At 36.9% G+C, this 27,214-nt stretch overlaps 1 protein-coding gene across 1 annotated transcript in view; it reads right to left on the bottom strand.

The window, feature by feature from the left end:
• Nucleotides 1-108: 108 nt before the first annotated feature.
• LOC126505205 (muskelin) overlaps nucleotides 109-27,214 on the bottom strand; it is a gene marked incomplete at its 5' end in the record, with an annotated part of 60,757 nt that continues 33,651 nt past the window's right edge. Inside the window, 6 exons of the mRNA XM_050147990.1 lie at nucleotides 109-4,122; nucleotides 9,344-9,398; nucleotides 14,815-14,917; nucleotides 19,691-19,830; nucleotides 21,721-21,835; nucleotides 22,812-22,959. Coding sequence (XP_050003947.1) covers nucleotides 4,001-4,122; nucleotides 9,344-9,398; nucleotides 14,815-14,917; nucleotides 19,691-19,830; nucleotides 21,721-21,835; nucleotides 22,812-22,959 — 683 coding nt within the window. The remainder of the gene's footprint in view (nucleotides 4,123-9,343; nucleotides 9,399-14,814; nucleotides 14,918-19,690; nucleotides 19,831-21,720; nucleotides 21,836-22,811; nucleotides 22,960-27,214) is intronic.

Genomic DNA, 27,214 nt, shown 5'->3' with positions numbered 1-27,214 from the left:
TCTAGGAAGTAGTGAATAAGTTAAATTAGCCAAGAAAAAGAAACGGAAACACAATCCACAGTAATTGGTGAGCAGAATGAATTTAAGGTTAAAAAGTCATCTAAAAAATAAAATCTGAGATAGCATTTATTAAGAAAACAAGAGCATTTGGTGATGAAATCAACAGACTGCAATAACCCACCCTATAAACAAGCAAACTATTCATGTCATTCATTTGTACTAGTCAGCTCCAGGTAATTTCAACAGATGTGAAAACTCTGAAATTCAAATGACACACCTATATAGAGAAGATTTTATATATATAATATATATATATATATACCTGACATATACTAGAAGCTTTAGATAGCCAAATCACCTCAACAGTAAGACAAATTACAGAGACCAAACCCACAATCAAAAGCAACATATAAAAATTAGTATTATTAGTCTAATACAGAAAACAAAAACTGCATTAAAGAGCCAAATGACTTAATCTGTAAATACTGTCTTATACAGACCTCTATGACATATCTCTAGCAACTATAGAAAAATTTTTTTCTTGTAGAGCCTGCACATCTTAAACCACAGACTAGCTAAAACTTGGTAAAAATTCAGGCAAGAATTTCTGCAAAGGGATGAGCAAGGGTTTATAAGAAAGCAAATGCTAGAAAGGGCATTTTTAAAGAGCTTCTGTGACTTTGTCTAAAGTGCAGACTATCATGACTTCCTCCCAAGAAGTCACTTCAAACCTGAAGTCCCAACCACCACAGAATACTCAGTCAGCCAAGTACTTCACACTTGTTTCCTTCAGGAAATAAACAATTATCCAACAACAACAACAAAAAAAATTACAAGAAAACTCCTTTATATGCATAATTACCATGAAATTCAATATAACTCAGAGAACAATAATAAGGAACATTCTTTTTTGACTTATTAAGCAACAATCTCTATCTCCCACTAAATGGTTAAGTTCCTCAGCTCGTTTTTACTTGTACAGATTTTTAAGCCTATTTTGTCACATGAAACTGTTACTGTCTATTTCTATGTAACTCTTTAAGGCAGATGTGGAGAGAGCCAGTGGGATGACAACTGCTCACACTTACACACAGACTACACATTTCACTCAGTATAGTTTTATAGACAAAGCAAGCACTGGGCCGTAAATCTGACATAACTCTTCTATAATAAGCCAGTGACTTAACTTTCTGCTGTTTTCTATTTGTTTACTCCTTAGACAAAGAATGGCCAGTTTTAGTAGAAATGGAAACCATATCCAAATAGGACTTTGATAAAGGTTAATATTGTTGTCAGCTTTGACAACACAAAGTGGAAATCCAACTCTAAATTACGTTGTGTGTGTAGAAACACACATAACTCTGAATCAAACAAACTGGTGGCCAAGCAAAGTCTCGTGCTATTCACCAATAAAATGCAAATGCACTTGTGAAGTGACTTGTGATTCAAATTCTTACAGAAGACAAGGGTGAAAGGAACATCAGATATCTACAGCTTATTTCTCATTGAAAGTCTTATGTTCTGCTAGAAAAAGGAAGATGGAGGTGAGGCTGAAACTGGGGATTAAGCCAAGGAAACAGTTTCCCACTAACTAATGTATCTAAAGCTAAGTGTTTTAATTTGGGACTAAGCTAGAACATGAAAGAAATTTTAAGTAGTAAAGTATACGTATTTGGTTACTTAAATACTAACTTTATTGTTTAAATTATAATATTCTGCTGTTACTCTTTACTAAATAAATATCTACACAAGTTCTAAATCTGGGTCCTAATGTGAAATGTGAGCGATATGTCGGTCTTGGTCCTGGACATATAAAGCCCTGCGCTTTCTTAAGTTATCCCTGGCAGTGCCCCCACTAAATCCTCAAGGCACAGATTCTAACTGACTGTCAGTTACCTCCCCAGTTAGTGAAAGCATCTCACTCAGGCAACTAAGTGGTTTCTTATGATTCAACCATTTAAATATGGCAGTGAAAAATGAAAAATTCCAAACTAAATAGAAATGAGGAAAGATGAAGTTAAAGTAGGCATTATAAAAACAGGAAAAGAAAAGCAGTTAAGGGTGAAAAAGAATCATTGAGGTCAAGAAATGAATTTCATCCAAAAAATAGACTCTGAGGAATTGATGGGCAAACTTAGGAGTGGCAGGGGAGGCACGTCTACACAAAGGTGGTAAGCAGCAGAATTCCATTTGGTTGTACTGTCAAGGTGCCAGAGCTCACAGTGCTCAGCCACGGCTCTTCTATTTTGGCAGCTTCCAGTTCAAGTTCATTTTGTCAACTACTGATTTGCATCTGTCTTAGACAAAATTAGTGATATACACTTTACGTTCCTGGCTGTTAGTCAGAAGAACCACTTTAGGATTGCAAGTTTTTGAATAGAAAAGATTTACTCAAATGTACAGTTAACTGATTATTCAGTATTTATACAATTTGGTACCTGCTAAACTATACATCATATTTTTCACAATATAAGAATCTACATGTTTAATAAATTACTACTGATTGCTTTGGAATGCTTGTAAAGTTAAAAAGCCATGAGTCAATCCTACAACTGGAAGAAATATATTCTTGTTCATCTCAACCGACAAAAAATATATTCTCATTCATCCTCAGAAGCAAAACGATGAAGTAAAGACAGAGGGAAAAAACTTATCAGATCTCATTCCTATACATGACACTTTCTGAAAGTACAGGTCAATTTCATAGTCACTCACTCTTATTAATCGCTGGCATGTGAATATAAATTCTGCTTTCAACATGGTGGGTTACCAGCTACAAATGACACACTTTTTGAGCAACTGTGAACACCAACTAGCCAGATGTAGGTTTCTCATGCTACATTCCACAACACTTAATAGGAAGGTATGCTCCTCTGTTCTTGCATACACAAAAATGGCACAACGAAAAGGGCAATTTGTTGTACTTTTCTGTCTAGTGAAAAACTCTTAGTATTATTTTTTTTCCTTCTGTCCGTTTAAAAGAGCCCAGTCCTCATGCTCACTGAACGCTTGTCGGCTGTACGCCACAGGACAACCGCAACCACTACTCTTGACAACAACAGGGAAAGGTCAGAAAAAAATGAAAGCGCAGCTCTGGAACCCATTTTCTCAGATGAAACTGTGACATACAGATAACTCAGAGGAGAACAAGGGCGCTGGTTCTGCATAACTCATCAGAGGAGAGTCATTTCCTTCCCAAATCTCTACAAACACACCAATCAAAGAGTGTTCAGGACAGCACCTCTCCTGCTGGTCATCTATAGCAGACCTCTGAAAGTTTCTGGATGATAGCCTTGGTTTCAGGTCTTTGTGATTTGAAGCCAAGGGCTACTGTAATGTCTACTATAAAATATCAATATAGAAATACCAATTTCTGATCAGGTGTCTGGAGCAATCGAGTTTCGCTTTTTGGTTGTATGGCAAAAAGTATAAACTGAAGTCCTCTAACCTCTCTATTGTTTAATATAGTACAAGAGAAGTCAACAGTTACATCAGCTTAACCTACACCAACTGAAGTACACAGCTGTTAAGAATGAGGAAGTAAACTGGTGACATCCTTACAAAAGCTGTGAGGAAGGAAAGTAAAAGGGAAACAAAGGCCAAACAACCCAACAGCAAAACCCCAAATTCCCCCAGCACTGAGTCTACTAACAGTGAGTGCTGTTTTCCTAACTAAAAAGAAACTTTTAAAAAATTGGAAAGCAAAAAAGGGAAAAGCCTAATTTTTATTAATATTTGTTAATTCTTCAAAGCTAAAGAAAATATACATAATTAAATGGGAAGTATAGCAATTTCACTTTATTAGCCTAATGCAGGAGTATGAGGAAAAAAGGGATTGAGGTCAGGTACGAAGGAGAGGGTTAAAACTTGTGATAATAAGGATCCTTCCAAACTGATGCAGTCCTCAGTCACTGCGACGTCACCTCTGCCCACGCCAACAGCAAACTCCGACTCCTGTCTCCACTTCTAAGCCTAACACGTCCTCCAGTGACTCCCCAGGTTACAGTGTGATGAGGTCTACCAGATTGCCTTTAGGAGGAGTCATGTTGTCAGGAAAGAAATTTACTAAGGTGTCAAAGAGCTGAGTTCTCTGAGCATAGGTGTGATCCACATCTGAAAAGCCTGGGGAAGAAAAGAAAACAATGTATGTATTAGTTCAAAAATTCAACACAACAGGAAAGTTAATGTTACCAGCATCATCTACAATGTGAAATCAAAATCAAGACAGGCTTCAAAACTAGCCAAACTCTACCAACATAACACCTAGAGCAGTGATTCTCAACCTTCCCAGGACTGTGACCTTTAATACAGTTTCTCATGTTGTGATGATCTCCCCCACCCCCAACCATAAAATTATTTTGTTGCTACTTCATAACTATAATTTTACTTCTGTCATAAATTGTAGAGTAAACATCTGTGTTTTCCGATCTTAGGCAAATCTGTGAAAGGGTTCTGACCCACAGGTTGAGAAGCACTGCCCTGGCGGAGGGCTGCAGCAGTGTGGACTTGGCACTGTGAGCCTCCTTGGCGCAGCACCCACTTCCTCACAGAAGTACAACTGTGAGATCCTGTTTTACTTCACAGAGTTCTGTGCAGATTAACTGCAACTATGTGGAACCTGCAGAAAGACTGCTGCTTTAGTAATTAATACTGACTTCTCATCTTTCCTTTGCTAGATTATTCCTCCACTACTTCATTGAGGAAATTTCACTCCTCTCTATCTTGAGTGCTTCTGTCCCACTGATGTTTTTGGTAATAAAATGTAACAAAATGACAACAACGAGATCTTTAGGAAAGCAGGCTAAGATCTTTAGAGGTGAAAGTACTACCAGAGAATTGAGTGAAAATACAGACAACCAAGAGAAAGAAATGTCTGTAGAGCACACAGGCAACATTAAGAAATGCTATTATTGCGGTTCTATGTAACATGGTTTAGACTAAACATATTTAATGAGAATAATTAAGTACTTTTAGGAAAATAAATACCAGAGGGTAGAAGACTTTTTCTTAAAAGACAGGGTTTCTTAACATAAAGGAGTCTTTCCTCCATTTACATCAAGCAACATTTAGTTTTCAAGTTCACACCAACCAATGCCCTGCTTTGGTCAGTCTGTATCTGTTCTCAGCTGCTTCAGACTTCTAACATACAAATTAAATAGTTATATGACAAATGATTTTCCTATTACTGAATGGCTAGCTGGGACATGTTAGCTCTCTGTTGCGTGCCATCAGAAAAAGAACCATGGCTGTGATAGTTTAGGGAAAACACAAATTGGACTGAGTCCACTCAACAGTTTTAGGTCCAATTTGTTTTAATCTTATAAAGAATAGAAATAGAACACAACATTGTCAAAGATATCAGCTTCCTGGAGGGAAATAATGCCTTGAGAATAGTTCATTCCTTTTTATTTTAAAAAAAATTGTTATTATTATTAGTTTTTTTAAGTTTGCAGGGGAAATGTTTCTTCCTTTGAGCTTAGTTTAACAAAGTCTACTATCATATCATAGAAATGAATAGAAGGAAATACTGCAAAACAGTAACAAAGCTTACTTGTGAAGGTGAGAATGTAACCGTTTTTCTTTATTAGGCATTTCTGAATTTTCCAAATTGCTTTACTTTCAAGACATTGCAAACACACAGAGGTGTTGAAAGTACAATGAGAATTCATTGAGAGCCTTCACTTTGATGGTAGTGTCTTGCTTGACATGTCCTTATTGTGGATGTATATATATATGCCCAACTCACCAACTTTTTTGTGGAAGCACCTGTGGGTTTTGTACATCCTCATTCCTGATTTACTGAACTCATTTCAACTAAGAACAGAATATCCACTCATATGACCAACCATTCCTCTTTTTCTTCCATCCCTGCCCCAACTCTATGCATACACATTTTCTGTGGTGTTAAGGAACAAATCTAAGACCTTGCACATGGCGAGTGTTCTGTCTCTGAGCTACATCTTAATCCTCACTATATTAAATTTGGGAAACTTAACATTGATGTTTTAATCATTTTATTATTCACTTATCTCTAAGCAAAAAAAAAAAATCTACCCCTACATTTGGATTTGAAGTCTCTTTGATCTGAATCAAATCTGCAGCTTCTCCATCTTCTCATGGCACAGATTCTTTTTGTTGCATATAGAAAAGTTGCATAGTGTGCGTGTTAAATTTGGATTAACTTTGTCTTTATGGTTCTACAATCAGACATTGGTTTATGCAGTCTTGGTAGAATACTACAGAAGTGAACTGTGCCCTTCTCAGAGCATCATCTCGGAAAGCACAGGTTGTCAGTTGGGACTGATATCGATGATATTAACTCTGATCATAATGTTAACTCAGCCTATGCCAAATTTCTCTGATAAAGTTTTATTTCTACCTCTGATATTAGTAATCTGAGAATGGGGAAAGTATCTGACACCACATATGTCCGTGTTTTCTTTTTTCTTTCTTTTAAAAAGATATTTATTTATTTATTATGTATACAATATTCTGTTTGTATGCCTGCAGGCCAGAAGAGGGCACCACACCCCATTACAGATGGTTGTGAGCCACCATGTGGTTGCTGGGAATTGAACTCAGGACCTTTGGAAGAGCAGGCAATGCTCTTAACCGCTGAGCCATCTCTCCAGCCCTGTCCCTGTTTTCTCAAACCCCAGTACTCAATGATCAGCAGTTACTAGTCACTAGCAATGATATAAATCACTGTGATCTTCTAACCGTGCTTCTTTCTATAGTTGCTAACTGGCATTCTGTTAGAAGGATCTCACCCCCCACCAACATCTGCTTTTATTCAAGACAGGGTTTCACTATGTATCTCTGGATGTCTGGGAACTCGCTCTGTAGACCAGGCTGGCCTTGAACTCACAAGAGATTCACCTGCCTCTGCCTCCCAAGTGCTGGGATTAAAAGTATGTGCCACTATGTCCTGAAATCTTCCCTTTTTAAACTAGTTTGGATCAGTGTGTACTCCTGAATTTGTCTTTTATTCAATATTAAACTCATCATTGTCACCAATCATTTTGATATTCATATAATCTCAGATTTGGCCAGTAAGAAATATACCCACAAAATTTTGAACATCTCCATACTTTCTCATATAATAAGCTCAAGTTCGTTCTCACAAAACCCTGTCAGTCATTTTTCCAAGGAGGCATAATTCTTTATAGTAGCAAATTATTTGAGAAATACAAAATCAGTTACACTAACAGTCAACATATCATTTCTAGGCCTGGGCATATAAACTCCACTATTAGAATCACCTGAGAGTTAGTAGTTTAATAAGGTCTCATAGACAGTGAGGGGACTCTAAAGTCTATCTGCTTAGTCTTATTGCAGTATATAGGGCCATAGGCTATGCTCACTTATTCCTCAAAAGTATCTTTACTTTCATCATTATTTACCAATAAGGAATCAAAACTGACACTACCATCAAATAGACTATGGAGGTCCTTAGAATACTTTCATAATGACAGAGCAAATATAGTAGTTTCACAAAAAAATTTAAAAGTTACACAATTAAATAAAATATGCTGTATAGTATATTTTTACACTGTAACAAAACTAGCATACTCAAAACCATATGCTTACATATGCACATATCTTGATTAAAGATTCTATATTTACAAAGTCATCTAATCACTGGAATTGATTTATAGTCCCACAATCAAGACTTGTGGCATTATTGTGAATATTTATAGACAAACGCAGAATGGCAGGATACTGGAGCTGCCAGAGCACATCCCCAGTAGAGTCTGCCTTCTGTTTCAGGTCTTGTATCACACAGCTGTCATTTCATGTTGTTCAATTCTGTGCTGTCGATGGTAACCTGGAGCTACAATCTAGTGTTTCTAAGAGTAAAAAGTTGTGACATGCCTTTCAGAGACAAGAAGCTAAACAAACTTCATTTAGGTAAGGGCTTTGTCCTCCTGACCATGAGTTCAATGTGAATAAATAAATAATGTTGACTAAATAAGGACATATTAAATAGAAACAGCAAGGAATCGATGTTATGCAATGATCTCTTGGAGGGGCTCACAGAAATCTAATTCTGAGTTTTTCACAAGAGTCACCTCAATTAGTGCAACATTTTCTAGTTCCACCCACTTTCCTGCAAATATCATTTTTCTTTATGGATGATCAAAATTCCACATATGTATACACCCACTTTCATTGTCTGTTGATAGACATTTAAGGCAATTCCATTTCCCTGCAAACAGAGCAGCAATGAAAAAGGATGTGCAAGTATTTCTGTGGTGGGATACAGAGTCTTTTAGGTACATGTCCAGGAATGACATAGCTGATTCATACTGTAGTTCTCTTTATAGCTTTTGAGAAGCCTCCACACTGCTTTCCACAACTGCTACACCAGTTTACATCACCATCAACACTGAACAAGGACCCTCTTTCCCCGTATCCTTTGCCAGAATTTGTTTTCATGCTTCCTTGAGGACAGCCATTCTGAAGACTGCAGTGAAATGGAGTCTCAAAGTAGTTCTAATTTGCACTTTTCTGATGGCTAACTACATAAAAACTTTAAAAGACATTTATGGGCCATTTGAATCTCTTCTTTGGAGAACTGTCTGTTTAGTTCACTGACCCTGTTACTGATTGGCACAATTAATTAATTAATTAATTTAGGCTTTTGTGTATGTGAGCTTAAATTCTGTATCTCTTTATATATTTAAATTGCCTAAAGTACAACTGGTAAAGATTGTCGCAGTTTACTATGTTGACAGCATTTTGCTATGCAAAGGCTACTTCATGTGACCATTTCCTACACTACTGGGGTTCTATGACTTTAGTTACTTCAATCACCTATTAATACCATTCCATTCCTAGCACCATAGTTTTTTCAAGTAATTAATTAATACTAAATAAGAGTACTTGTTAATGAAGACTAATACTCATATCTGAGAAGTTTGAGGGGAAAGAACCTTAAAGGAACTTGAGGAATGAATTTATCAACCATTAACAATTTTCACTTCTAAAGAAAGATAATTTACTTTCCAAATATTTCATTCCCATTTATCAACTCCTGACATCACACAACTCCCCAAAGAACAGAGAGAAAACAGCCCACCCAATCAAGTGTTGATTCCAAAGTAGTGTTACAAAGATTGGTTTATTTGACCATGCTTCTATTGCTATCAGCCTGCTTCAAGTGGCATATGAACTGTAAACTACAACCAGGAACTGGCGAGTGATGCCTGAGAAGTAACCTTTTAACACTATTAAAAATTGCATACAATTGTTTGAATGCACACCTCACCTAATGCTCCATACAGGAGACCAAAATCCAAACAAACATTAGCGCAATAGGATAAACTGCTGGCATACTTACCTAGAGCTGTGAAGTCTGAGCCAGATTTGAACAGAGCTGAGGCTAGGAGTTGGAACTGTAAAGAGATACAGTAGCAAATTAGCAGACACACTTAAGAAAAATAATTTTGTGACTTTTCATTTATTATAGCGGCTACTTTTAAGCATTCATTACACAGATCTAATCACCAAATGCTGGTGATACTCTCCCCCCCACACCACATTTAGATTGAAAAAAAAAATCATGTTGGTTTTTCTACTTTATTTTTTATTTTTTGAAACAAGTTTTCACTGTGTAGCCAGGCTAGCCTTGAACTCATACACCTCCTATCTCAACCTCCTTGGATGTCTTTAAATTTTCAGATGTTTATACACTGACATTTTGTAAGGTTCAACTGTCTTTTAGAAGTCTGAAATGGGACAAATATTCTAGATTTATCATTCATTTTTATTTTATGTCTATGAATGTTTTGGCTGCATGTCAATCTGTATACTATGTGAGTTTCTGATACCTATGGAGACCAGAAGAGGATGTTGGACGCCCTGGAACTACACTTACATATGGTTGTGAGCCACCATGTGGGTGCTGGGAACTGAACCCAGGTCCTCTGGAAGAACAGCAAGTGCCTTAACTGCTGGTAGTTATTTCCCCAGTCCCCGTCTATAAATTTTTTCTCATAGTAATATCTTTGCTTATCACAGCATAATTACAAAGGATTCACATAGATTCAGGAATTCATCTGATTTCTGAGTTTATGTAGAATTAATTACAGCTTTTTAAATGATCAATAGAATTACTGATAGAGACACTGGGGCTAGAATATTTCTGAAAGATTTTTAATTACAAACTCAACTATGTAACAAATATGGGATTCTTTAAGGTATTTTATTTCTTATGTCAGTTTTGATAAATTACATCTTTTTTTGGTAAATTACATTTTTTAAGTAATCTTCTGTCCATTACATTACATTCTTCAATGTGCTGATGAGGTTTTTTTCTATTGTTTCTTTTTGTTACTCTTCTCATATTGAAGTTCTAGTGACCACATCACTGTTTCATGCTGTGGTAGTTTGAAAGACAATGACCCCCAAAGGGAGTGGCACTATTAGGGGGTGTGGCCTTGTTGGAGTAACTGTGTCACATGGGAATGGGCTTTGAAGTCTTTTTCTCAAACTTCCCTCAGCATGACACCTGTTACCTGCATGCTGCCATGCTCCCCTTCATGATGATAATGGACTGAACCTCTGAAACTGTAAGCGAGCCACCCTCAATTAAATGCTTTATCAGAGTTGCTGTGGTCATGGTGTCTCTTCACGGCAATAAAAACCCAAAAATACACGTGATGTTCATAGTTTATGTTTTAATTTTTTTCTTCATGAATCTTGATAAGTTATTTACTTTTTTAAAGAACCACTTTATGTTTATAGCATGTTTTTTATTTCAATAATGTTTTATTTTATCTTGACTTTTTCTTTTTTTCTTTTCTAACTCCTAAAATGAAAAATAAACTTCACTGATTCTTTATGGAGAAGTTCCAGAGAAATCTGTTCTTTAACAAACTGACAATGTAAACTGAACTGATAATATAATTGTAACAGATATTGAACTGAATTACAGACCTCTTTCCCAAGTTTCTCAAATGTCTAACTGCAAGCTAAACACCTCAACCTGGTCTCACAGGCATTTCTTGGACATATGCAAAATTAGTCTCCTATCTCAATCAGGAGTCCCCAGTGTCTCCAAGAGAAAAGCACCTTTCAACTCGTTGTTCTTTAACTATATTTAAGCCATCATATGTCCATTCTACCTTTAAGTATACTCAGTCTCTAATCTATTTTGACTTCTTACCACTCCACTGTGATCTGAACTACCACAGCTTATTGTTTAGACTTCTGCCACCTCTCTCACAAGTCTTCCTGGTCTTTCCTCAATACAGTCGTCAGGGTGGTCTAATTAGAATACAGAGATCTTGTCATTCCCATGCACCATATCTAGAAGAGTCCTTAATCACTCAAAGTAAAAGCTAAAACAGTCCTACCCAGGTTTATGAAGCCATTCATCCTTTCCAATCTCTCTGTACACGCCTCATTTCACACTTCTTCAGTTCTTCTGACTTCTCCACTTCAGTAAGCATGGGCTTCTTGCCATTCTCCTAAACCATGCCAGAATGCTCACACACCTACAAGGATCTCTGTGCAGCTGTGGGAAAGTCTTCACTACACTGTCTCCTCAGAGACTCCCTTACGTTTTTCAAGCCTATGTGCAAATCTGATTTCTATTGAGGCCTAGTATGATGAACCCATTTAAAACTTCAACTGCCCCAATTCTTACCCTTATAAATTATGATCTCCTTTAGGCCTAACCTCCTGCCACTGACTTTTTGACACAAGGTCTTATGTAGCCCAGGCTGGCCTTGAGCTCACTGTGTTGTTGAGGATGACCCGAAATGGCATAGCCTCATGCCTTCACCTTCCAAGTGTTGAGGTTTCAGGTGTGGGCCGCCTTGTGCTGCTCTTTAACTTTTCTCACATTATATTAGCCTTCCATACTTAACCAAATGATAATGGACTATGTAATTTGCTTATTTAATATGCTTATTATATTATCTCCCTTATTAGGATGTTAGTACCTTCTGAACAAGCCTTTTCTAGAAAAAATATCACTTTATTAGCATATGTTAATTACACATAACAACATGTTTCATCATGACATTTTCATACATGTATAGTATATAATGTATATATACACCTAACTTTTCTAGGTCCCCTCTTACTACCAACTGATCCTATTTCTATGATTTTTTTTTTGTTTTATTTTGTGGGCTTTTGTTTCTTGTTCTTTGGTGGTTGTTTATAAACTACATCTTATTAGTCTAAACAAACAAATGAACAAACAAAAAATAGGATCCCGAGGGGATTATTTACAAAAGCATGGGCTCAATTTAATTTTTTATAAAGTTTATTGGAAGTTCATTACCAATTCAGAACCAAAGTCCTAAAGACTGAAGGAAACAAAGAACCATGTTTTGATTTACAATGGTAAATTATAGCTGTCACTCCTAATACTAGTTATAATACAATGATGAAGACTGTGAGAACTTCCATATCTATTCAAACATAAAATATTTTTGGTTACTGAAAAGTTAATTTAAATCATGAAAAAATGTGTAAAATATACAAACAAGAAAAAAAAAGAAGCAACCCAGAATATTGGATTATAAAGTAGTTTAAAAGTTAAACCTGCTTATCCATTTTGAAAACACAGCATAGTTTCATAGACCCACCCTCCCCAATATCAAGTGTTTCTTGTGTTTTGCTGTACATGCAGATAGAAGCAAGGGTGAGGGCATGGCTGTGAAGTTTAGAGATGCTCCTTATGTTCACAAGACATGCCACCTCACTGACTTCTAGGGCTAAGCAACTCTTGCTGAAGCTTTTAGAAAATACTGAGGAAACCTGTATCAGACGAAATGTACGATTCACAGATTATTAGAGCCGCTACCGATACTGTAAAGTGGCTCTGTCTGAACTTGCAGTAGCTCCTGTCCCGGTTTTCCACTAACTCCAAGAACACACTGTTTTCTCTGACCCACTCACAGCTTCCACAGCTGAGATTATTTACTCTGAAATGTTTTGTTTTGGTCTGGCTTTTAAAAATAAGGGGAAAATAAGTGTGACCAGTTATGGCCATTTTATACGGAACATGGGAAAATACAGGATATCTATTTAAAACTCTCAAACGCATGGTGCAACAAAAATGTTCATTAGTGTATTTTCACAACTACATGGTGTAATAAACCATGGCAGATTAAATTTCTCAGCAAAACTACAGTCATTTCCCACATTTCAAATGGTATCAGGAATCAGGTAAACATTCAAAAACAACCAACTTGCCGGGTGGTGGTGGCACACGCCTTTAATCCCAGCACTTGGGAGGCAAAGGCAGGAGGATCTGTGAGTTCCAGGCCAGCCTGGTCTACAGGAGTTAGTTCCAGGAGACCCCAAAGCTATAGAGAAACCCTGTCTCGAAAAACCAACCAACCAAACAAACAAACAAAAAACCAACAACCAACTCATTATCCCCAAACAGAGGGCTCTAAATTGTAGTTTGTTTATTCTATACCTAATGAAGAACTGCAGCCAATACTGAGTGAGAAAGACAACGTATTTTCACAGTAGGCTATGATAGAATGCCCGTTTTGGTTTGGAAAACATGCAGGTTTTACTGTCTTAAAAATACAATGATCCTGGTACATGAGAGAATTTGACATTAGTAAAATCTGTGCAAACACTGAAGGGAGAAAAGTGTTTAATACTGCAGTTAGAGAGCCACAGCAAGGAGCAATAAACACGGAAACAGGTAAGGGGCAGAGCCGTAACCCTTCAGCACTGCAGCTCAGATGCTGCTAAATGGACAAAGGAATCTCTGAAGCGTCAGAGATCCGGTGAGACACATTCACACACCGGATAGGCAAATGTGCCTTTAAGAACAGAAACCTACCTCACAGAACAACATCCTGAGACTCATTTTGGAAGGTTAGAAATTAGTTAAATGAGGTTAGTAGCCTATAATCAAGTTATACTGCTAGAACTGTCTTATAAATAAATACTAACACTGCAAGCATTCCAAGCTGCCCCTATTTTCTACACACAAGGAGAGGAAGTTTTCTCTCTGTCTCTCTTTCAGATTTATTATGTATACAGTGTTCTGTCTGCATTTATCCATGAAGGCCAGAAGAGGGCACCAAATCTCATTATAGATGGTTGTGAGCCACTATGTGGTTGTTGGGAATTGAATTCAGGACCTCTCGAAGAGCGGCCAGTTCTCTTAACCTTCTGAGCCATCTTTCCAGCCTTATTTCTCTCTTAAGAGATCTTAATGTCAACAGAAGGGCATATTGAACAACTGTATATAATCTTTGATGATCTATAAAAACTAAACTTAAAATAAATTCCTCCAAAAATACAGAACTAATGTCTAATTTAAAATTTCATACCTAAAAATTCTTTTTGAATGAGTCAAATGTGCCTGCTCATTCTTTGTCTTTTTCTTCTTGGATGGAGGGTGTTCTTAGACACCTTGTGACTTAGGTTAGCCTTTAATTAGTGATCCTTCTGCCTCAACCTTCCTAATGTTAGAAAGCAGGAATGCAGTCATTTAGCACCACACCTGACTCTCTCTGGTTACTTTTTTTTTTCCTTTTTTTGTTTTGTTTTTTCGAATCAGGGTTTCTCTGTGTAGCCCTGGCTGTCCTGGAATTCACTCTGTAGACCAGGCTGATCTTGAATTGATTAAGATCTGCCTGCCTCTGCCTCCTGGGATTAAAGGTGTGTGCCACCTACCATATGACCACCTGCTGACTTTTCATTTCACCCATATTTTTATTATCTTCAAGATCAGAGCATCATATTTTCTTCATTTTCCTTTAAGCACTCAAACTAGAAAAACATTTAAAAGAATAATCCATTTCTGAATTTTACTCCCAGCTTTACCTCTTTTGTCTCTTCTGGGTCAGAATGATCCACAGTTACATAAAGATCATTCTGTAAATACTTCAGAGCACTAAGAGGATCCATTTGGGCCTTTTCTTCAAACCTAGAAAATACAAAACAAGGGAAACAATTACTTTGAGTTATGAGAAATGCCTTTCAGAAGTGAAGAAAGGTATACTGCTTAGAGATGAGCTATTCTGGGATCTAAAATTTTTTGTAGAGCAGCTAGAAGAGTATGAATTCACTCAACCACAGTACATATGTTAAGTCCACAGAGATGCGACAGACATGCTATGTGGCACAATTGTGCTGCTAGAAAGTCTGTGACAGCACTTCTCATCTTCCCTATGAACAGTGTGTGTAGCAGATAGGCTCCTTGACAACACGTTTACTGTGCTGAGTTCAATCCTCAGAAGTGACTTCCCTAAGCTGTCCTCTGTCCTCTACACACATACTGCAGTGTGTGTACACAATTGTGCCACACACTCATATAACCCCAATGTATCACATCAAAACCAAAATGCTTTCTGAGACTAACAGACTAGACTTTCTGATGATAGTTCTTAATGTTTTGAAGCTGAATAAGGCACTTTTTAATTAAAAATATTTATGTGACTAAGTGTTTTGCCTGCATATATGTGTGTGTGTGTGTGTGTGTGTGCATGTATGCCTGGTGCTCAGAGGCCAAAAAGTACCAGGTGCCCTGTAATTAGAATTACAGACAACAGACCAACAGACCAAGTACGGCACTTTTAGTAAATACCATTAACACAGGTTAAAATTTTGGGGGGAGTGAGAATATAGATTTCTTTTTTTTTTTTTAATTTTCCCCCTTTCCTTTCCTCTCTCCAACCTTTCTCATGATCCTTCACTCCCTTTCAAATTGATGGCCACTTTTTCTTTGATTATTATGTTATACACATATATAAATATATAAAACGAAGCTTGCTAATTTCACTTAGTGTTATGTATATATGATTTCAGGGCTGACCACTTGGTATTAGGTAATCAGCTAGGGGGATCAGGCATGATCCCCCTAATTTTCCCACTCTCAGCATTCCTTAGTTGCCTGCAGTTCTTTGCCTAGTGACAAGATTTCTTCCTTCCCTGTTAGCAACTGACACTGTCATTGTTCAGGTCTTGTTTAGAAAGTTATATATCATTGAGGGTTTCAGCATAGATTATGGGTGTCACTTCCTTGTCATTTCTAAGGAGGCACAGTCTCACAGCAGACTTCCTGGTCCTCCGGCTCTTACAATCTTCCCACCCCTTCTTCCATGATGTTCCCTAGTTTTAAGGGCAGGAGTTGTGTAGCAGATGTATCCTTTAGGGTTGGGTACCCCACCATCAGTTGACCTCTATTTCTACAGCAGTTATTGATAACAACAATAGAAAAAAAACAGTAACAATTTACTAAGCATCTGAAATGTGCCTGATATTACATTAGGGATTTTATACATTTCATTTATCCTTTAATAACTCTCATAATATGGTGACATTTTTCACCATTTGTAAAAAAAACAACTAAGAAATTAAGGTGCCCCCCCCATCCTCAACAAATTGTGTCAAGATAAGAGCTGGAAAACAATCACAATCAAACACATGTGAATAAGTTCACAGTTGAAAAGGAAGAATTCTCTTAAGTTAAAGAAAAAGAAAATCTGCCTGCCATGGTGACCCGTGCCTTTAATTCCAGTACTCAGGAGTACTGGAATTCAGAGGTAGGTGAATGTCTGTGAGCTGGAGGTCAGCCTGTTTATAGAGCAAGTTTCAGGCTTCCCATGAGACCCTGTCTCAACACGGACACACAGACACCAACAAAAACAAACCCCAAGTGTTTGTAGCTATTAAATAAGATAGCGTTCTTTTGTTACAATATAATTATACAGATGATTACATGCGATGCCTTCAACAATGCTATGTAGTTAATATAATATAGACTGCTTAGCTTCCTCTGGGTAAGGAAGATGGTGAAGACCTTTCCCAGTGGTGTTCAGGCTGCTACTGCTTCAATGACTTTCTACTTTAGCAAGGACAAGATTAAAAGTGAAATATTTTGTTCTCTTGTACCAGGTAGTACTCAGATAAGAGACCCCTAGCAGAGGTCTATTACTCTACCAGCTTATCCACAACAGATTAGATAAAGGTATTGGTACCTGAGCCAAAGGCAATTGTCTCAAGCTTGAACAGCAGCTTATCAAGTGGCTTGGCAGAACCAAAAGATGGATATATAAGGATGTGGTGGTTTGAAAGAAAATGGCTCCCAAAGGGAGTGGCACTATTAGATGTGGCCTTGTTGGAATAGGTGTGGTCTTGTTGAAGGGAATGTGTCACTGGAGGTGGGTTTTGTTGCCTGCATAAAATGCGGAACTCTCAGCTATCTCTCTAGCCCATCTCTGCCTACACACAGCACATACCAGGATGATAACGGACTGAACCTCTGACTGTAAGTCACGCAATTAAATGTTTCCTTTATAAGAGTTGCCTTGGTCATATGTCTCTTCATAGCAATTGAAACCCTAACTAAGACGAAGGACATATAAAAAGTAGACATAGAGGAGGAGGGAGTAGGCTGAAGTCATAAAATAGTTGATCAGTCAGCCAGCTTGGCCTGCCTGCCTAGGCTCTGAGGCCTAGGGAAAGCAAGGTCAGAAGAAGTCAGCTGAAAAAGAGGACACAATGAAGCAAACAGAAAAGCTGCCGAAACTGTTCTAGCTTCACACCCAACTTTCCATTTGGTCTCATTACTATAATGCAGAGAAGTACCTTGATGCCTGGGCTATTGCTAAAATAACTGTTTCAACTGACGTACCATAAGCATACCCCAATCCTCTGCACTGTGAAATAAACTCAAATTTTACTTTCCATTCTATTAAGTTCAGTAAAGAAATCAGTTTCCTGGAAGCTATGTCTGCCCTCTTGTTTGTGAGTTTTGTTGTTTCCACCCTGGGCTTCTTTATGTGTAAAAAGGTGCTTCTGTGGTCTAGAATTGTTTAACCAACAGTTCTTCTCTACTGTTAATCATGAATTTGATGCTTTAAGAAGTCTTGGTCCTTTCTACACACAAAACATCATCAAGTTTAGAAGATGAATATTATTTGAAAAGTTAATGGTGACACTATTTATATCCTTTGCTCACAAGACACTTCTTTTCCTCAAAATCTATACATTAATTAAATAGAAGAAATAACTTTCCACAAGAAAAACAAAAACAAAAAAAATCACCCTAGTAGTGCATATAATCAAAGACTGTCCAATAAAGTATGATATTTCTATCAAAATGTATTAGTCACTTTATGGACTTCTATTCTATGTATATAGGAAACTCTTAAATTTGGCTAAAGTTTAGCAGAAGAAAAGGTTTACATGTTTTCAAACATTTAAAGTAGGCCTTCCATTATCCATTTGACAAATGTAGTAGATAAATGTTCCAGGGTCACCCTTAACACCTCTTTGTTTCAAATCCATACTTCTGTTGCAGACCCTTCACTGTTCATCCAGAAATTTACTGTCCGTTTTCAATCTCCCCTGCTGTGTGCCTCCAGACAACACTAAACCTCCTCTTTCCTCTCCTCATTCTGCACGCTCTCCCTCTGCTGATGACTAAATGATATAATGTCAGCTCAAGCCAGTTCTTCAAATGTTCACAGATGATTTCCCTGTTACATAAAAGCTTCCCAAACTAAATTTAGCCTTCCGGATGTATAAACTTACTGTTTCTGAAGAGTTCTATACACGTTATACCCTGTTTTTTGTAAGTCTGAGTGTGTTACTCATCTCTGAAAATCTAACAACTCCTATTTCTCAGAGTAAAAGCTGCAGCCTTGCAGAATTTGTCCCCATTTCTGTCCATTCAGCCTCATCCGCTACTTTCTGAGATCCTATTGGAAATAAACATGTTTATTTACAGGGATGCCTAAAAGTGGTTTCTGCATTAATTTGTCTAAAATACAATTTATGAAAGCAGAGAAAGATAAATAATTAAACATATGGTTAAAAAAAAAGCATAGACTTGCTTTATACATATGCAGACATTTTAGGCAATTATACTCTACATATAATCTAATACGTAAGTATATGTGATAAACATAAAAATGCACACATTATGTATACATTTATACTCACAAACATACCACATGCTGTGGTTACATGAAGCTCTCTGTAGTCAGAAAGGTCAGGATCAAACCCTCGCTTTGCCACTTCAGATGAATGACCTTTTGAGTTACATAAGTCATTCAAAAATTGCCTCAGTTTTCCACCTTGACAAAATAGTGAGAGTGGTAGTCTCCACTCTATAACTCAATATGAGACTAAGAATCAGAGACCAACATGCAGTCATTAATAAACGATGACCGTCTTCCAAACAATAATTTAGCACCTAAGACTGTACATTTCTACATTTTTAGTGGCTTGCTACTAAGACTAAATCATGTCTAATCAATCACACAATTTTAAAATTATTAGGCAATCGATATTTTTTCAACTAATACTTAGAAAACTTTACTTATTAAAAAATTAACACCTGTATGTATCCTTACTTTGCATCTTCCTTTGAAAGAATAAAGCAAAAATAAATAGACATTTACAAAAGTCAGTATCTTCAGAGCACATGACTACCTTCTTTTACAGTAACAATGCGAGACCTGCATCCCATAGCTAAGCCATATCAAGAGCAGCTGACAATGTTAACTAAAAACTTTTAGTTAGAAAAAATGTACTTTGATACAGGATCTCACTGTGTAGCTCTGGCTGTCCTTGAACTCACTATGTAGACCATGCAGTCCTTGAACTCATAAAGATCGCCTGCCTCTACCTCTAGAGAGGTTGTATGAAAGGTGTGAGCTACCATACCCAGGTTAGTAAATTATATTTATACCTGTGTTTTCTTATGAGGTACTTGCAATGCCTCAGTAAGTAGTCTTTTGAAGGTCTACACAACTTCAGTGACCAGAAGTCATCTAGTCTCATCTTTGGAGAACAAGATTTTCCTGGATTTCCACCAAATAAATAATGAACCTAGAAGAAACATGACAAATCAGGATTTAAAGAACTCATACATACTCAAGACTAGAGTACTCATAAGGAAATTTCTTTTACCAGGAGTACATGATAGTTAACTCTCTTTGCCTTATTCATTTGACAATTTTTTAAATTGATACATTCTTACCAAAGATTTCCCATGATTTTTCTCCATTCCATTTTAAAGTACTTTCCTAAACTACATGTGGATTAAAATCATACTATTAAAATTAAAAAGATAATGGAAATGAAACAAAAACCATGGTAGGAATAAGCTAATCCAACACATATTTTAAAGAACTACAAATAAAAGGGTTATCTAGTTAATCAAGTGTTGATCAAAATAAGTTATATTCAAAAGAATTTTGACATGAATTTTAAATAGAATCATTGACGATTAAGAGTATATTAAGACTTTAGTAAAAATCTTTAACATCTTACTATGATTTAACCTAAATGCCAAATAGTAAAAGGCATACATAACTTTCAGAGTATTATTTCATTGTTCAATTAATGCCAAACAAGAAATGTAAAATGATTACAATAGTGATTTCACCATTCAAGTATAATTTCAATGGTTTCCTTCTTTTTTTTTTTAAAGATTTATTTATTTTGTTTACAGTGTTCTGTCTGCATGTATACCTGCAGGCCCGAAGAGGGCCCCGGATTTCATTACAGATGGTTGTGAGCCACCATGTGGTTGCTGGGAATTGAACTCAGGACCTCTGGAAGAGCAGTCAGTGCTCTTAACCTCTGAGCCATCTCTCCAGCCCCTCAATGTTTTTCTATACTTATACTAAACATTAAAATATTTCCCTGAAATTTGAAAACATCTATATTTATAGTACTACAAAATAAGTATTATTTCTAGTCAACTAAATAAAAATTCTCCAATAACCCCTTAAGTTGGGAAACTCTAGGAGTAAGGGCTTATATTCATTTCCATGTTGTCTTTTATCTGAAGGTTTCAAGATATACAGCACAGATTTTAAATGTTCATCTACAGCTTAAACAGAAAAAAATTATTTCCATACAATCTGAGTCTAGTTGCTAAATTACACATCCAATTTAAAGAAAATAATTACAGAAACTACTCTGAAAACTTAGTGATACAAAAATTATTCTCATAATGCTGGTAGATAGGTCACTTATATAAGAAGTACATAGAAGAAATGACTTCCTATACAACTGGAAAATCTAATGCCTGGGAAGTCATATACTTGTTCCTTCTCAAAATGCAAAACATTGAATTTTATACTTGGATATCCACAATGTATATACAATGAAACATGTTATATATTGGTTCTATGGAATGAGATAGAATTCACTGATAATTTTCAGATTAGAAAATATGTTATGGTGTACATTTGTAATCTCAACATGTGGGAGGCTAAGGCAGAAGAATCTTAAGTTTGGGCTACATAGTAAGAACCTGTACCAGAGGAGGAAAAAAAAACAAACAATACAAAAGATGAAAAGTGCCAACAATTATTATGGACCATACAAAAGGTTTATTCTCTTGAATACTTCTAGGAAAAAACTGGGGCTAGTGAGATAGTCCTGCAACTCTAGCTACTTGGAAAGCTGGTGCAGAAGGCTTGTAAACTCTGCAAGGGCTACATAAAAGTGAAAAGGGGCTGGGAACAGATATACAGTGCAGTGGTAGGGTGCTTGCTTAGCATGTGTGAGGTCCTGAATTCAATCCTTATGTGTATAGAGAGGTGTTAAAAAAAGTAATATTGAATGCCTGCTATATATTCTGTTAAATGTCAGCCTCTATATTAAAACTGTTCAAATCCACTTAAAAACAATCAGAAATAAGATCTATTCAGGAATACTTTCAGACTGTAGTCCATTGAAAATGTACAGGCAAAGTGGTTTGCGCACCTTGTGTAATTCGTCATAAACGAGCTGATGGGCAAACCTTGGACATGGTTCTTCTTCCTGAAGACTTTTGCTCAGATTATCTTTTGCAGCTTGATCGTTCTTATAGACACAAGACCTGGAAGACACTGCTTTTAAGACACTGTACTTCAAAGGATCAGCAGCAACCACACTGTTCATGCACTCATAGGCAGTAAGCTAACTGCCAAGGCCCAATTATCAACAGAAGAAATGTACACTTGTTCACATCCAAGTGCAAAGTCAGTAACTCTCATAAAGGGTCATGTACTTGTTAGAACTAGTTCTGACATTTCAAAATAGCTCACTTCAGAACAAGCTCTCTTGTGCCTGGAAACAGGAATTGTATACACGAAGAGCTAAAAGTGAAGATGTGTTTTACTGTGTACTCACAGCAGAAGACTCAAGCACATTCTCATTCTGAATGCAAACAAAATGTCTTACTCAGAAAACAACAGATCCCACAGTAGCTGAGCATATTGTCATAGAAAATGGAGCTAGTTCTTGGAAGTGTTTCTGTTGTCACTGAATACGAAAACTGGATCTTCTGCAACTGTTTCCCAAGCAGAACAGGCAGCATCTGCTCTGCCAGATGCTCTGAGACAAGCCTTGGCTTAGGAATACTAAGTCAAACCTACCCTTCAGCAGCACTAGCACATGGAGATGTTAGCAGAACATAAGTTTCAACTTTACCTAGCTACTTGGTAACTTACAGCGAAATACAACCCTTTAAAGCCCCAGGACAGGAAGTATAAAGTGAACAACAGAGTAAATCCCACTCATTTAATGTTACTGTATACACAAGTACTGATCTTATCAACGACACTGATTTCTTTACATTACTGATATTTTAGGCCAGGTGGGGTGGCTCACAACTATAATCCCAAGCATAAGCAAGGAAACCATGAGTCCAAGGCCAGCTGAGACTATATAGTAAGTTTGTCTCAAAATATGTCACAAAACTTAATATTCTTTCAATATCATGAATTAATACATTGCTCCCATTCTGCTCATATTTAAATAAACCAACTTCATCTACATATTACTGGGATTTCAGCACAGACAGGAGTCCTTACCAGCTATTCCTCACAATGTCATAAATCCAGAATGAATTTCTGACATTCTCTTCCCTTTTTTCTTTGTCTTTGCTAAGTCCGGATAAGACATGTATTTCATTCAGTTCTGGATCAATAGTTGCTCTCTGTGTGAATCCTGTCATTGGTACTAAAAATGGAAGGAATACATAAATTTTTACAATATTTACAATAAACAGCAGTTCTTCATTTTGTTCTATATACCCACTGCATTTATCTTTTAACATACCCCCACAGCCTTTTGTATTAAACAACATGTGTACAGCCTCCTTTCTGCTCTAGAATGTGAGTAACATAAAGGTAGAGGTTGCTTTGTTCAGTACTTGATTCTTGGTGTCTAAAGTAGAACATATATGTGTGTGTATGTATATATATATATATATATATATATCACACAAATAAGAAGTGGTGGGGGGAGAAGGATTGACGAGGGGGAGAGAGGGATGGAGAAAGAGAACATGCAAGTGTGAATATGTGCACAAGAGCGAGCACCAGAACGAGAGTTGCAAACAACTTTAAAAATAAAAAGACAACTTACATAGTGTGAGCAAAGAATTGTACGTCATACATCTAAAAGACTTGTGTACAAGGTAAATAATTTATAATTCATTCTTAATTTTAAAACAGGTAAAACATTTCCAAGAATACACAGAATTGGTCAATAACCACAGTAAATAGTACTCAATATCATTAGTCCTTAAGAAGTATAAATCGAAACCATGATACAACACATTTTATGCAGGCAAGGTAACATACACCCCTATAATCCTAGCACTCGGGAATTAAAGATCAAGACTAGGGTTGAGGCGAGGTAGAGGGCTGTTGCCAGGACTGGCTTTTAAAGTACTTAATACACTCACTACACACATTATTTCTCCTTGCAGAATCTTGCCCTCATTGATTACAAGGTCAACAACATGTTTGTAGTCTCTCAGTTTTGCTGTGGTCATATTTGTGGTTATGTTATTTATCACCTCCCCTAATATTTACACTATCACTTTTCTTGTAAAGTTACATGTTTAAAGACAATAAAACAATTCCATGCATGTTTTCTAAAAGACCTATACAACATTTATTAGATGCTTCTGATTGTGCTCTTCATTTGGGCAAATTACTGAATATGGAAGTTCTGACCATGTTTTCTTTAGACTCATGGTTCATATACTTTGCTTTTGATTACATATGTTGTGAATTTACTGATTTCTTTTGAGACAGCAAGAGTCCTCTAGTGTCTATTCATGTTGGTCTGTGAGGAGATACTGTTTTTCAGAGAATGAGCAATATATTCTTTTAAATAAGATAAAGTCAGAGGCCATAACTGAACCAGTATCAGTGAGTTTATGGAAAACAGGGGAAGAGCCATAAAAAGAGTGATGGTGTAGGAGGTTCTTCTGTTTATGTGTTGCTTTCATCGGTTAATGAATAAAGAAACTGCTTTGGGCCTGATAGGGCAGAACTTAGGTAGGCGGAGAAGACAGAACTGAATGCTGGTAAGAAGGGCAGAGTGAGAGACTCCATGGATTTTCTGTCTGAAAAGGACGCTGGTTGGAATCTTTCCGGTAAGCCATAGTCATGTGGCAATACACAGATTAATAGAAATGAGTTAAATTAAGATGTAAGAGTTGGCCAATAAGAAGTTAGAGCTAATGGCCAAGCAGTGTTTTAATGAATACAGTTTCTGTGTGGTTATTTCGGGTGTAAGCTAACCGGGACAAACAAGGGGTCCAGCTCCTTGTAACAGAGTGAAGTCTATCCACAAAAAAAGTCAACCACTTCTGTGTACTAACAAATTCCTACATGAGGATTCAACATTTTTTCAACCTTTTGGGGGAATAAAACAGGAGCTAGTCACTGAAAGAGATAAGTAGAAGAAATGACCCGAGTTCCTGCTGTGGTCATCTGAATGAGAATGCTTCATTCTAGTTGGTCACCCAGTATCTCTCTGTCCCTGCTTCCCATTTATGGTCCAGATGTAAGCTCTCAGCTACTGCTCTAGTGCCATTCTTAGCTGCCTAATGCTAGGTTCCCTGCCATAATGGTCATGGGGTCTAATCTTCTGGAAATATGAATCCCAAATTAAACTCTTTTGTAAGTTGCCTTGGTCATGGTATCTTGCCAAGGCAACAGAACAGTAGCGAAGTCACCTGCATTGCACAATGATGCTCTTTGGATTCTGACAATGAATGGGCTACTGCTATGTGCTTCTATAAGGAGGGGACAAGAATTAATAACTCAAAGCAATTCGGAGAGAGATACTTTGGATCACTTAAACTACATTTTTAGACTCCACTTGCCTCTCCTGCATTTTTACTCCTCGGTTGAATTTGGGTAAAGAAATTAGCAGATTATGCTAGCTTACTACTCTGGCAATAATGCTTTGTACCAAAACATCCTACATTCTTTGAACCCTCCCTTATTAATTAATGCACCATTTTTTATAATAATAAAACTAAAAACTGGACTGAATAAAAATCAAAACTCCAAAAGAACCAAAGGTTAAAAAAAAAAAGAGTATTTTATCCTAACATTCCATAACTATTAATCTGGTCTTTTGTATTATTTCTTCCCAAGAAGAAAACAAGGCTGTATTTTTACTTTAATAGTTTTTAAGAGGTGGCAGGGGCAGTGTGTGGGGGATATAAGAGATTTGTAATACATGCGATTTATTTATTTATCTATTTATTTATTTATTATTTATTTATTTTGTTTTTTTCAAGACAGGGTTTCTCTGTGGTTTTGGAGCCTGTCCTGGAACTAGCTCTTGTAGACCAAGCTGGTCTCGAACTCACAGAGATCCTCCTGCCTCTGCCTCCCAAGTGCTGGGATTAAAGGCGTGTGCCACCACCGCCCAGCAATACATGTGATTTAAAATGTTTTTCCTTTCAACTGCTTTTAAAAAGCTTGACCAAATGCCAGAAACTTTCACCAGTCTCTACACACTGACTCACAGAAAGAAATGAATCAAGCAGATAAGTAAATGAGATCACAAGTTAACCACACACACATTCTGAATGCACACTTGTCTGAGATCACAATACTGCACACATTCTGAATGTACACTTGCCTGAGATCACAAATTAATCCCACATACTTTCTGAACACACACTTGTCTGAAAACAGGAATTATACAGCAAATATCTGCCAGTCTGTTATTATTGGTTTGTCTAAAAATTACAATAATGCTTCAAATTTCCTGCTGTGGGATAATGCTTTTGTACACTGTAAAGACGTGTCACTCGTACTGGCTTAATAAAACACTGATTGGCCAACAGCCAGGCAGGAAGTATAGATGGGACAATCATTCTGGGAAGAGGAAAGGAGAGATAGTCACCAGCCAGATGCTGAGAAAGCAAAATGAAACTGCCTCATTGAAAGTAGGTACCAAGCCATGTGGCTAAATGTGAACAAGAATTATGGGTTAAATTAGGTTGAAAGAGCTAATTAATAACAAGCCTGAGCTAATAGGCCAAACAGTTTATAATTAATATAAGCCTCTGTGTGTTTCTTTGGGACTGAACAGCTGAAAGACATGGCAGGACAGAAACTTCCGTCCACATTTTTCTACTTTTTTGTTAGCATCTTTAAACTTAAAACAGGACTAATAAAAGAAGAAGTCAAAAGTAGTGAGAGTCTGAATGTTATTTGTTTCTCCTTCCTTGGTTTGACCAGAAGATAAGCAGGAATGCCAGAATTTTCTACTTACAAGACAACAGGGGGTGGGGGAAAGTGAAAGAAAATATTTTTGAAGTTCTTTCATTTTCTGAAGAAATTTATGCTATTAATTAATGAACTAATATCACCTTTATTTTGCTTCATGGTCCAAAGAACATACTCATTAGTAATTTCTTTAGCTAAGAACAATCTCACAACTGAAGAAACATGAAACAAGACAGCTCTCTATGGTCTCTCTGTTAGAAACCCAAGTAACCTGTGCCAACTCCAGGACTGTCCTAACACATCAACTAACTTATAATGTTAAATTCACACCTCTGCAATGTTCTTGGTCTGCCCATCTTTCCTCAAAGTTGCTAGCTCCAGCTCTAAGTGTCACACACTTACAAAGAGCATTTAAGAGATGGAGTGGACTCCTTCAGCACCTCTCTATTGTCATTAGAAAGGACATTTTCTAAACACCATACAACACTGCCGTGTGTGGCTAGCCAGAACTGACACAGTAAAATGATACAATCTGTGAAAGGCTAATGATGGCAGATTGTGACTACGATTCATCCCTGGCACTGATACTGTGCCATTAAAGAAAACAATAAAAAGGAAAAGGGACGATGGCTTCTAAATAGGCAATAACAGTGTGAATTATTATTTTTTCACAAAGACATTTTTATTTTATCTGTGTGAGTGTTTTGCATGCATCTATGTTTGTATGT

The sequence above is a fragment of the Alexandromys fortis genome, unplaced genomic scaffold (genome assembly GCF_014885135.2).
Source record: "Alexandromys fortis isolate MF-2015 unplaced genomic scaffold, M_Fortis_MF-2015_v1.1 scaffold_57, whole genome shotgun sequence".
NCBI classification, from domain to species: Eukaryota; Metazoa; Chordata; class Mammalia; order Rodentia; family Cricetidae; genus Alexandromys; species Alexandromys fortis.
The sequence above is the reverse complement of the archived record's forward strand: the minus strand, read 5'-3'. Positions and strand labels throughout refer to the sequence as shown.